The sequence below is a fragment of the Dendrobium catenatum genome, unplaced genomic scaffold (assembly GCF_001605985.2).
Source record: "Dendrobium catenatum unplaced genomic scaffold, ASM160598v2 fragScaff_scaffold_489, whole genome shotgun sequence".
NCBI lineage: Eukaryota > Viridiplantae > Streptophyta > Magnoliopsida > Asparagales > Orchidaceae > Dendrobium > Dendrobium catenatum.
Window position 1 is genome coordinate 146,572 of NW_021318951.1, and position 13,568 is coordinate 160,139.

At 35.3% G+C, this 13,568-nt stretch overlaps 2 protein-coding genes across 4 annotated transcripts in view; both read left to right on the forward strand.

Annotated features, from left to right (window-relative positions):
* The window catches only part of LOC110109546 (NADPH-dependent codeinone reductase 1-1), a 10,537-nt gene extending 6,539 nt beyond the window's left edge, over positions 1-3,998 (forward strand). Inside the window, exons 3-4 of one of the 2 annotated variants that reach the window (XM_020840655.2) lie at positions 940-1,119; positions 3,563-3,998. In XM_020840655.2, the coding sequence (XP_020696314.1) occupies positions 940-1,119; positions 3,563-3,784 (402 nt within the window). In that variant the 3' untranslated portion in view covers positions 3,785-3,998. The remainder of the gene's footprint in view (positions 1-939; positions 1,120-3,562) is intronic. The other variant, XM_020840656.2, reaches the window with a different exon arrangement.
* Positions 3,999-5,024: 1,026 nt separating this feature from the next.
* Positions 5,025-13,568, forward strand: part of LOC110109544 (protein NRDE2 homolog) — a 40,483-nt gene continuing 31,939 nt past the window's right edge. Inside the window, exon 1 of one of the 2 annotated variants that reach the window (XM_020840650.2) lies at positions 5,025-5,577. In XM_020840650.2, coding sequence (XP_020696309.1) covers positions 5,072-5,577 — 506 coding nt within the window. In that variant the 5' untranslated portion in view covers positions 5,025-5,071. The remainder of the gene's footprint in view (positions 5,578-13,568) is intronic. The other variant, XM_028694470.1, reaches the window with a different exon arrangement.

Genomic DNA, 13,568 nt, shown 5'->3' on the forward strand with positions numbered 1-13,568 from the left:
CGGCGGTAGAGTTTATGAATTCGCGTCCGAGCGTTGCACGAATATTCAGCACGCAAAGAGTAAAGAGAATGAACACCAAGGTTTTTACGTGGAAAATCCGAAAGAGGGAAAAAACCACGGGGCCTCGCCCAGTTGTAAAGTTCCACTAGTATTTGTTTGAAGTACAAAGGTTGATCCGTCTTACAAATCAAAACGATCATTTTACAATCATCTTCAAGCAAGTCTACAAAGTTCTGCAAATTCCCGGCGTTTCCCGAAAATCTGGCAGAGTTCCGGCGTCTTCAGGCGGCGGGAAGAGCTCCGGCGGTGGTCGAGGAGGAGCTTCTTCCTTCTCCTCCTTCTCTTCTTCTTCTCTCTCTTCACTTGAGTCCCTATTGTGAAGAATGAGGTCTCTATTTATAGTTTTTCTGGAGTAGCATGGCTCGTAAATAGGTGTGAGATCATGGGCGAATAGGGAGTGGTTTGAATGGACGGCCGATATTGAACCCTTCGATCGTTCACCGTTCATTGGACATTTGGAGGCCTTAATGATGTCAGAATTCGGCGAACTTGGGCTCGTTGGATTCGTCTCGTCGAGATGCTCGATTCGGGTATAAGCTCGTTAAAATCGGAGACCGTTTGGTAACTCAAATTGCGGTTTGAACCTTCCAACAGCGCTTCGGGTCCTTGATTCGGACTCATTTGGGCTCGGATTGGGTTGAACTTGGTGTCGTTGGGTTCATATTTCCGAGACGCTCCGTTTGACTGTAAGCTTGCTGAAATCGGAGTTCGGGTGCTTTTGATTTTAATTTTTGAAGTTTCCAACTACTTTTTGCCTCGAAATTGGTGCCCGATCAAGATAAATTTTTGAAAACATATCAATAATTTATTAATTTATCAATTTTTACAAGTGACTACGACGGCTGATGAGTTGCATCTTCTCCTCTTTCCATTGTTTAGGTGGAGATGCATCCTGCTTGGCAGCAAGTGAAGTTGAGGGAATATTGTAAGGAGAAGGGAATTCATGTGACGGCTTACTCACCACTAGGAGGATATAACGGTCCACTGTTTAAAAACCAACTCATGGAATCTGAGGTGCTCAATGGTATAGCCAAGGCTAGAGGAAAAACTTTCGCTCAGGTAATTTTTATATGATATATATATATATATATATAGCCATATCAGCATTTAATTTGATGGATTAATATGGGTGTCAACACTTCCAGCCAATAAAGGCTTTGGAAGTTGTTCTAAAGATCTTGAGTTTGGTCCTCGCCTATGTTATAATAATTTGTCTTGCCGAGTTTGGGGTGGGCAAAAAGAGTCAACTATGAAAACATTGTTGTGCAAATACAATGGAAATAAAAATCACAATCAAAGCATAATCAACACAAACAATATGTGAAATTACATAGCTCGGTGAAGATGCTCATGTCTACGAGGAGGGAATGATGATTTCACTATATTGGAGAAAAATAATTATTACACTTGGCTCTTTCTTCTTCTCTTTTGTGCATACATACAATAGTTTTCAAAACCCGTAATTTCTAGATTTGAGATAAAACAATTAAAACATAATTAATGTAATAATATGGAAAATCAAATCAATGTCATTATCAAATCCAATTAAAGCCCTAATCAAATCTCCTAATTGATGCATTAATTAGCCACTAAATGCTTTCTTAATCCAAGCTCATTTAGATTTTGAAAGATTTTCAAATTAATAATCTCCACCTCATCTTTCACTTCAAAAAATAGAAGATGACAAAACAGACTCCAATATCAAAATGACTGCATCAAGATAGTTGCCTACTTTTCTCCCACCAAAAGGGATCAAACCAAGTGTAGTTCTTCAAAACAAATGGGCAATTAGTCATGAGCCTGAATATTCATCAAACTCTTACAGTAGGTGAACTTCTGAACTGATAGTCCTTTTGCGAGATGTTTGTTGGATTCTCCTTTGTATCTATCTTTTTCAACTTGACATTATCTTTTGCAATCAATTTTCAAACAACATGGAACCTTGCACCAAAGTGCTTGATTGGAAGAGATGATTGTCTCTACAATACCATGCTTGCATCAACTATAACCTTTAGATACCTAGGATACTCTTTACAGCTTGCCAATGACTCCTTGAATTATGTATGAACCTGCTCACAACGTGAACTACTTCTGCAATGTCAAGATCGAGCTGCTCCAAAATTAGACCATATTGTGCTATAAGTGTCAAGTGAATACGGTAAAGGGATGCTTAATCACTGGGGATAATATATCATCATAATCAATCCCTTTCCGTTGCGCAGGGCCTTTTGCCACCAACCTATTCTTATACTATACATCAGCTCCATGAGATCCTTCTTTCTTTGCATACAAACATTCGCACCCAATGACTTTCCTCCTTGAAGGAAGATTTATCAACCTCCAAGTAACATTATTCTGAATAGACTCAAACTCTTCATTCACAACCCTCTTTCAAAGATCACCATTAGAATTGTCCATTGCTTTCTTATAGTGACTAGCAACTTTAGCTTCCGTGGCTAAAAGTGCAATGCAATGTGGTCTCTCAACCAAACTGGTTTTAAGTCATCCTGGCCCCTAGACCTGTTCATTGCAATAGATTCCTGAACCGGAACCTCATCCTCACATTATCTTCTTTCTCTTGATCTGTAGTTGAATCAAGTACCTAAGTAGAAGTGATATGTATCTGCGGAACAAATGGAGTTACTTCAAACTCCAACTTCTGCAATGCATCTGTGGTTCCAGTAGAACTCTCCACCTGCTTAGAGTCACGAGGTTTCAGCATGCTCACCTCATCAAATTTATCATCATGAGAATGACAATCTTCTTTTCTATTAGATCATTGAGTTTGAAGATCTTAATTCCACGCCTGAAGCTAATAAAGATTGTCTTCTTTGCTATTGGTTTCAATTTATCATTCTGAACATAATAATAAGATGAACACCCAAACACTTTCAAGTGCTCATGATATCTAGCAGGATGCTCCGATCATCTCTCCTTTGGGGTCTTCTTCCCAATAGCTGCAGAAGGTACATGGTTCACCAAGTGACGATCATAATCTATAGCCTCAGCCCAATAGACTATATCCAACCTATCATTGGATAACATACATCGAACGTTCTCCAGTAAAGTCCAGTTCATCATCTTTGTCACCCCATTCTACTGCGATGTCTCTCCAAAAGTGAAGTAGTGTTCTATTCCAGATCTTTGGCACTCCTACAAAAATACATCTATGACACTCCTACAAAATACATATGAATTGTATTTTCCCCCATATGTCACAAGGAGTTTAAGAAACACTCACAAACAAGTACGCACATAAGCTAGTAATTTAATATCAAATACATACCACATACACAAACAAGTATAAAATTATAGAAGACAAGGTCTACAAAACGACATCAACTAATACCTACATTGTTCTAGAATTAAGCTCAATAAAAATGATTAACCTGAAGGATACTATTTCACACATACATAATCAAATAAATCAATCCCACAAATACGACATCACACATGTAAACTACAATGATCTGCATAACAATTCTGTCTTAAATCTTACTAGATTTGTCTAAGATGGGTGCTCGAACAAGGTGTCAGCTTGGTTGTGAAGAGCTTCAACAAAGAGAGGTTAAAAGAGAATCTTCAAATTTTTGACTGGGAGCTAAACCAAGAAGAACGCCAAAAAATTGACCAAATTCCTCAACGCAAGAACTTCGGTCTCAAGTCCATTCTCTCCACTGAAGGAAAATTATGCTTCGAGCTTTCAGATTTCGAAATCTACTAAGGTTTCATTTGGGACAGTTTTCTTATTATTTTTTAAAGCAGCTTTTTAATACAGAAGTTTTAACTTTTGTACTAAAAAACTGTTTCAGAAAGCCGTAAGAATGCCATCCCAAATGAAGCCTAAGTTTCCTTAGTTTGTTGTTTTGTTCATCCTTACATAAACTACTATACATGAATAATAATTGCGATAAATTAATGAATAATATTCCCATTTATTTTGTGTTATAAAAATTAGGCAAGATTGACAGTGACTTTACAAATAAAATTTACGTTTTGTTTGGAACGATTTTTTTATTGCTTTCTAAAATAGTTTTTTAACACAATTTTTTTGAATTAGAAAAATTAATACTAAAAAATTACTTTAAAAAATGCTAAAAAAAAATTGTCCCAAATCAAGCCTTAATTATTAATTACCATCATTATCATAATTTTGGTAATATAAAATTTGTTGCATTGAGTGTGCTAAAGAATTTGGTATAAAAGCATCATTAGGATGGAAAATGATGCAAAATTAAAAAATATAAAAGGAGAAAGAGAAAATTTATCATAATAGACATCGAAATTTATATGGTTCTATTTCAATCAAGCTTCCTTTCACTAAATATGGTGTGCAAAATAAGAGCATTCACTAAATGTTCTCAAACCCCGAGCATATGCATGCTCAGCAAAAAAATATCCAATCACAAAGGATGAAAAAGTAAGTATTCAATCCACTAAAAACATAAAATCCACAAATATGGTGTGCAAAATAAGAGCATTCACTAAATGTTCTCAAATCCCGAGTATATCCATGCTCAACAAAAAAAATCCAATGAATCTCTTAAAATAAAATTACCTTACACCAAGTCCAAGATAATTATGATATCGTTCATCAATTTTGGAGAGCAATAGGCTTTCTCTCAAAAGCCACACATCACCAAAGTAAAATACATCATTTTTTTCTTCTTACATGCAAACCAAAATCCTTAACTAAGAACATAATATAATTAAGAAATAATTAAATTCCTAAATTTTGATAATTAATTTAAATTCTAATTATAATTGAATTTATAACAAGCTTATTGATATAATTAAGTGTTATTTTTTTTCATATTTAAATCTTTAACTATCATAAATACTAAAATATGTTGTCAAACAATTTTAAAAATTTAATAGAATTTAATATTTATCACACCAATTAATTTTTAGAATTTAACCACCTCAAGATTTACTAAATGACACTAAAGTCCAATACCAAACAGCCCAAGTTTCTACTTAATGGGCAAGGCGGAAATCGGAGGCGGGTGCCATGGACGCTGCGAACCTTGAAGCGACTGGGAATGAGAGGGGCCTAGAGGAGACAAAGCGACAACCCCAATCGTCCGTCTTATTCCCTCTCTTCCCATCCTCCGACCTCTCTCCATCTCTTCCTGAGACGTCCGAACCCGCGAAATGGCTATGCAACCCCAGCTTCACCTTCGATGTATCCGAAGTACCCACCATCGCTACGGCTGCCGTCCCAATGGCGGTCCCTTTCGAAAACTCGGACGAAGAAGAGGCAGCAGCACCAAGGAAACCGTACTATGAGCCCGTGTCATCGCCGTCTTCGTCGGAATCAGAGCGGCCTTCAGAGCGGAAAGAGAAAGGGAGGCGGAGAAAGAGAAAGAGAGCGATGGGGAGGGAAAAGCTAAGTCATGAATCTTCTAGAAAGTCGGGTGTTCGAGCTTGGATTGGTTCTGAAACAAAGCCTGGCAAGGATTATTACTTTGATGTTCATGGGGATCGGGATAATTTAGCGTTTGGTTGTCTCTACAGGTGCGTTCACGCGCTATTTAAAAGTCCTTAGGATCTAATTATGCTTTGTCTGAAATTTTCCGTGGAAGACCTTGCGTCAAGTTTTCACTGCCATGCGTTAGTCCTTGAGCATAACCGTAATGGTGGTATTGGTATTGGTATTTTTAAGTTGGTGTATTCCAATATTCTCTGTATTTTATCGAATGCATAATGCGACAAATATTGAACTATGGTCACACGATAACTCATCTTTAATAAGTTTAGTACAAAAACTATGATGTATTATGTAACAATGATATAAAAGAGGACTTTGAGTATATACAGGTGACGTTGACTATATTTTTGTAACAAAATAATCCAAACTCTTAATTATCAAGATATTGTCCACTTTGGCTTAAGAGCCTCACGATTTTGTCCTGTTCGTGTAACTTCCCAAGAGGTCACCTATCACATAATTTATTTGGGATGAGCACATTTTATTGTAGAGTTTCTTAATAAAATTTCAACCATTACATCAAAACGCGCATTAATGTTTAAAAGTTTAGCTTCTTTTATTTAAGGGGTTTCACAATCTTCCCTACTTAAGTAACTGACATCCGTTTTATTATCCTTATTCAATAAATATTTACTAGGCAGATAAGATTCTAGAAGTGACCCTTACAAGTTCAAGTGGTGACTCACTCTGCGTAGCACTTTGCCCCATACAGAGTTCAAGAGGTGGCTCCCATGATGTAACACTTTGTCTTATACGACATTTAGTTCCCATCTTCCAGCTAGTGTATTGCTTTGATACTATTTGTTACAGTCCAAATTCTTAGCTATTGAGATATTATCCGTTTTAGCCTAAGGGTCTCACGATTTTGTCATGTTGTTGTAATTTCTCAGGAGGTTATCATCCTAGGATTTCTTCATAATGAGCATGTTTAACTGTAGAGTTTCTTAATAAAATTCCAACAATTACACCAAAAGACGCCTTAATATTTAAGAGTTTAGATTCTTTTACTTATAGGACTTCACATTGTGTCTAAAAATATATATGCAAAAGAGATTTAACATCTAATACACTTACCAAAAATGAATGTGGGAGCATTCATAAAGTCTAATCTTCATATGGTACTCTTCCCCTTTAATTAACCCATTGGTGGAATTGTTGTAAGACTTTATTTAATGGAAGATAATTTACTAGAAAAATCAACCTCTGGCATGTCTAATGTGATATGTAAAATTTATCTTTTTGTTATCGTTTGTTCTTGCTCGCATTGTTTGGCACACATGCTACTTATGCTAAGATCAATTTTGTTCATGTCATTTTTTGTTTGATGTATCATATAGCGAAATGCTTAGGTCTAGAGAGTAGCTTCAGTGTTGAATTTGCTGTCAATTTAGCACCAACTGTTCTTAAGGACCCTTTGGAGTTAAGTTATATCATAAATGCCTAACAGACGACATATGCATAAACTAAATGAGTAGTTTTCTACATTTGTTTTTGTGAGGTCATATCTAACATGTAAGTATTCCTGGAATTGAGCTACTGATAAGCATGCTTATTATTTTGGTCACTCTACTAGCTAACGGAGCTGTACAAAGCATTTTCTTCAAATGGAAGGCCTATTTTAGATCATGGTAATTGCCTAAGATGATTATAACTTTGTGTCTATGTTATGCCCTACCTTTGAAGTAGAAAATGAGGGATTTTTTTGTATATTTATTGAATATCCTCCTATAGTAGGGTACATGCTATTTACCTGTTCATAGATAATAGGTTACTTACCTACCTTTGAATTGGCTTAGAGGGAGCTATTCATTTTTACTGGTTTATTGTTCAATAGTCGTTTTTGATGAGCAGCCTTCAACTCTATGAAGTGCGTGTTAATATGTGAAGATAAATTTCTTACTTTACTTTTTAAACTTTGTCTACCTAATTCCTATAAATTTGTACGGACCATTATCTACCTAACATATATAGTATGACATCAATCACCATCTACCTAATATATTGATATAGAAACAATGGTGTCTCTATCCTTGTCTTTTCATTTAGCAAAAGAAATATTTGATGTACTCTTCTTTTAAAGTTTATTAAAATATTTGATCTCTATGTGACCATGGACATAAGTGAATATCATTGAATCAAATGAACTTATGTGTCTTGTGATTATGATATTTAGCTTGTTCATTCTTTATCTTTATTTTATTTTGTTCAAAATTTTATCACTATCCTTATAGTATGAATACCAAAATTAGATACAAATATGATGCTAATTGTAAAAAGTAAGATACAATACATAATGGACACAATGTTCTCTTTTATAAATTATTAATATTACAAGTATTTTTTGTTAAACATATCATGCATAGAAGTATAATATCATAAATTTCATTACAAATGCTTAATAATAACAAAAGAAAACAAATATTATTAAGTACAACTAAAATTCAAAATTTTATTACATGCATTAATTGCCATTTGTCAATAACTCACCAACATTAGCATTCATTAATTATTATAACATATTTTGCTAATATCAACATTATCTAAATAACACCAAAATTCCAAAAAAAAAAAAAAAGAGCTAACACTAATGTTCTCTTTAGAAAAAATAAAATATGAGGCTATGAGCATGTCGATGATGTATCATTACTTTGAGCTAACACATTTAGTGCTACAATCATCATCGCCACGAGTGACCATGCCCTTCACCTTTATCGCGAAACAAATATAATTTTCAAAAATTGCTCATCTAAAGAGAGATTAGTAACTTCAAACATTCCAATTGAATCTATTATAGGTAATGTGTCTTCACCAATGTTTAATAATTTATTCTCTCCTTGAGTATATTTTGGATTATTCCCAGATAAAAGACAAATATTGTGTGCACAAATACCAAATCTTCACTCAGTTAAGGAGAAATTATGTTCTTTCGGAGTGAATTAATAAATTGATATGAATTCTAATTTCTATCTCTAAAAGATGCGTAGTATGATTGTGCCATCAATTTAGAAGCCAAACATTGCAATTGTGGGGATCTAGCATCATAAATCATTCACCTAGCATTTCTGTCCAAATTGCCTCTAGAAGGTACAAAAATATGGTTGCCAAAAACACCACTAAGTATAAAGAAGTTAGTAAACTCAAAATTTATAAGTGCTCTCTTTAATATTTAGAAAATTACCTTTTTAAACATTGTTCCTCTCAAATGATATCAACATGTCCTTATGTGCACCATTATGATTTGGAGCATCACTTAGTCAAACACGGCTATAATACTAAATAAAAGAAAGCATTTAAGAAGATTAATAATTGAGAGGTGGGTTAAGCTAAGATTAATCAAATGCTACCTTGGATTAAGGAAATGGGCTAAGCAATGAAGAGATGTGTTATTTTTGCTCAAGAATGCAAGCAACATTTTATAAAAGGCAGAACTCCTCATTATCTCCCTTTTTGTCATTCCATCTATTTTTTGGTTTAAGTATTTTTTTAGCATACGCTTGTTAAAAGAGCACAATGAAGCATACTACTAAAGTGATGCAATGCGATGCGAGAGGTGTATGCTTCGCGTCCTTGTCATGTGTGGTGAGTAGTGAAAGCACACACTCCAGTTGGTCCAACATTGAAGTGCTCGTATGAATCTCTCAAGTGTTGTGTGGTTTCAATATGGCTTCCTTCGCCCTACACTAAACAACAACAACAACTCTCTTGACCTCCCCCTCGACTTCCTTAGCACAAGTGAGAGGCTCAAACCTTTGGCTTTCCCAATGTAGTACAACCTTCTTCCTTGGACTGATCAACTTCATAGCATAACGAGAATCTCCTAGTCCTTGACCTTTTGCTTAGACCAATTGTGATTCCCATACCAGCTGACAAAGTGAATATAATTTATTTAACATATTTTGATAATAATTTAATTTATTGAATAACATTTATATTTGCAAAGAATATTCATTAAATATCATTTGTATTTTTTTTGGATTAAAATTATGATTTTCATGAAAGGTTATTTGTGATTTTTATATAGTTTTAGAAAAAAAATAAAACTTATATTTTGAATGGATAAATTTTCTTTAATATTATCTAATTTTTATTATTGTCTTCTCATTTTTTTTTAATTATGTAATTTGTAATTATATGTTCATATTTAGTAAATTTCATAATTGTATCAATTGTTTAGAAAATTAAAAAGTTTATTTTCACCAAGGTTTTAAAAGGCGAAATAGGGAATCGAGGTGTTTTTTCTAAGCGAGGCGTAAGCCTCGAGGCGGATCGATGTGTAAGCCTCAAAACGATTAAAATAAATTAATTTAAAATTATAAATAATGACAAAAAATAATAAAATATTATGTCAACTATGAATTTGAAGATTTTTTTAAGATAATATTACTGGAATACAAAATTTAAAATAAACTCACTTAAAAATAAAACATCCCCTTATGATCAAGACCCAAAGCAGGCTCATCATCACTTTGATTGTCTTCAGAAGAATCTTCATAATTAATGTCAAAGTCATCCTCAAACTCTTCTTCATCTATAATATTTTTTTCCTTTATCTTCTATATCAGTTAATATTTCATTAGCTCTAAAATGATATAATAGTAACATATAAAATAATTCATTATATTTAAGAATACCTTTGATTTTTGAAGCTCCATTTTCACTTTATTTCTTTCTTTTATATACTTGGGTAGTTGATTCATTGTCTTTTTCATTGACATGAGTTTCTCCTTCTGCTTCAACTTCAGAAACATCAGCATTCTTAGGAGTATCCCATTCATCATCAGATTGTAACTCATCAACAAGCAAATGGTCAATTTAATATCTCACATTTCTTTGTAGGCACTTTCTTGACCTCTTAATTCTTTTGCAATGTCTTCTTTAGCCCTATTCATTGCTTCATAAATAAATCCCATAGCCGGGGCCCTCTCACCATCAGTCATTCTAAGCACCTTTACTAATGGCCCTGTTGTCTTCCAAGCATAATTTGTACTGCACCAAAATGAATCGTAAACAATCTTTTTAACTTGTTTTTCTTCTTGTTTTTTGGCCCATGAACTTTTATCCCTCTTCAGAAGCAAATATTGTTCCAAAGGTTATCTTAACTCCTTGAATCTCTGCAATGTTAAATATGCAGTAGCAAATCTTGTAATAGCAGGTCTAATAATTTTCCTATTAGTGAATTTTCTCATCAAGCTGAGTATCCAAGAATGATTGTATATAAACTTACTAACGTATTTGACCTTCAATATGACTAATTTATGTTGAGGCAACTGTTTCAACCTCTCAATCATTAAGTCAATACAATGTGCAGCACAAGGAGTCCAGTAAAGGTAAGGCCTCTTCTTCATTAACATTCTCCCTGCAGCTTTGTATGCACTTGCATTATCAGTAACAACCTGTACTACTAAGGCATCTCTCACCTTCCTCCACAACTTATCCAACATTTCAAACAATAATTGTGCATCATTTACAAAGCGTGAAGCATCTACTGATTTGAGAAAAACTGTTCCATATGGATTGTTGACCAAGAAATTAATGATACTTATGTGTCGAATATCTGACCAACCATCTGACATTATTGTCACTCTTGTCTCAATCCAAGTCTTTTTAATATCATCCACCATTTTTGAAGTTGTCTTAACCTCCTCATTCAGCATCAAAGTCCTCAGCTTATACAGCTTGGAAGTTGTAGTCCTCTTCCATAGCTTCCAACAGATCGTAACATATTGATCCATGACGGACTCATAATAACATTAAATTGAATCCCATTTTCATAAATGAATCTGACGATATCCAAACAAACTCTGTTCCTGAGTTCTTTTGTAGCTGTAGGAGGCTGAAGATCTTGAGTGTTTATGTTATCATCGTCATCAATATTTATCATAAATCTATCCATAGGACCCCGAGTGTCTCGTTAGAAGAAACTATATAGCTTCCACTACTGGAACCTTCATGCTGTGATCCATAGTAAGAAGAGTTTCCTATCATTTCTTCCATATTTCTTTGTGTGACCTCCTTTGTGGTGGCAAACTTCTTTAAATAATATGTACATTCCTTTTTCACCTTATCAGTACTTTTGCACATGTTTCCCACATTGACATGAGTGCAGGCTAGATGATCCTTCAATCTCTTGACGCCACAAGTTATGCGTTTCTCACAGAAATTACATTTCATATAAACATATCCCTTCTTTGCACCTTCGCCTGATACTTTAACATGAGTTTCATATTTTCATGCAGGATCTTTCCTTCTTGTGCCACTAGTCATGCTAATAATTTATAGAAATAAATAATCAACATCAAATAGGACAGATTTTAATAATTATTTGTACTACCAATAATAAGACAACATGAATATAACAATATATTGGTCTGCCGGGGGTCCAAGGGGGCGTTGCCCCCTGTCAGGGTTCGACCTGCGGGAGTTTTCGGGGGTAGCGCCCCTGCGGGGGTTTTCGGGGGCAGCGCCCCCGGAACAAAATTTTATTATAAGAGTAATTTTGAAGTTCTGCTTGTTGTATATGCTCAATATTGAGCGGTACCGAGCATGTACTGCTCGGTATCGAGAGTGTACCTAGTGGTACTGAGCATGTACCGCTCAGTACTGAGCATATACTTGCTCGGTACCGAGCATGTACCTAGCGGTATCGAGCATGTACTGAGCGGTACCGAGCATGTACATCGAATTGGTCGAAGGGGAGCACGAAGGGGAGAAACTCACCTTCAGAGCAAGCGGGCTCGGGCTATTGCTTCCCATCAAAATGTTGAAACTTCCGAACCGAAAGGAAGGGAAAGTCGGAGCGAAGTCGGACAGGGGAGGCGGGTTTCGGCTCCAGGTAGGGAGAAGAAGATCCCTCTCTCTCTTTCTCTATCTCTCTATGTTTTCTCTGTGAGGATTGGGAGGCGACGGCTTGCAGATGGAGGTAGGTGCTTGGCTTGGAGGAAGAGATCGGGTAGAAGGGTTCGGCCGGAGCTTTGCTTGGGTCGGTGAAGATGGATTGAACATAGACGAGAGGGAGGAGGTTGGGAGTTGAGTGCGGGAAGGAAGAGCAGCCGATGGAAGTCTCTCCGTCTTCGTTTTATAGACGTGAAGATGGAGCACGGTTGAGGTGAGATCGCGGATTTTGAGCAAGATATGCTGAGAAGCGACGCGAACGGCGCCGAATCAGCGCGATTTGCGGCAGAATCCTTGGATCCGATGGGTAAGATGTATGTATGCAGGATTTTTTTTTTGTTCTTCTATACAAAGGTTAACAGTCATGCAATATCTCTCAGCTTTTTCTAGTCACATCTAATGCCTCTAAATTGAAAGCAACTATGTCATGCACCTTTGAGTTATTCGGTGAAGTTGATACTACTAGCCCTCTATCAGTGAATGAGTTAATGTCAACCTCAAAAGCATGTCCTTGACATACACATTTTCTCCTCGAAATGAGACAACCCATGGTTGAATCTAGATTGGGTCTTCATTCCCCTCAACAATTCCCAATCATACTCAATTTAACTAAATTTGAACTTAAGGTACATCATTAATTGAGAGTATTCTCCCACATGCAGGTGCGTGAGGGGGTAATTAACTATAATGGCCAATGCCCATTAGAAGTTCGATCCTAAATCTCATTAAACCTCAATCTAACATCACTGAGAATTTGGTTGAAACAAGCTTAATTTACTTTAATGAAGATAACTCGTGAATCTTGTCATCATATTAGGATGGCTTTGAGGAAATGAGATGGCTTTTTATGAGTGATTAACAAGGCCATGATTGATCCCATCTGTGAAATGATGTGTGTAAAATTTTTTGAAGAGCCTTATTTTTTTGTTATTTAACTTATGATTTCAAACTATATTTTCAAGTTGCTATTTATATTGCTAGCATTTCTGTCATTCATGGAAGGACTAAATATATTGAAGTTGATTTCCGCTTTTTCAATTTAAATAGATTATCACTACTCCCCATATGCTAGTGAAAATTAAATGGCTGATATCTTTTCCAAATATTAAATCTATGTAATGAGTTG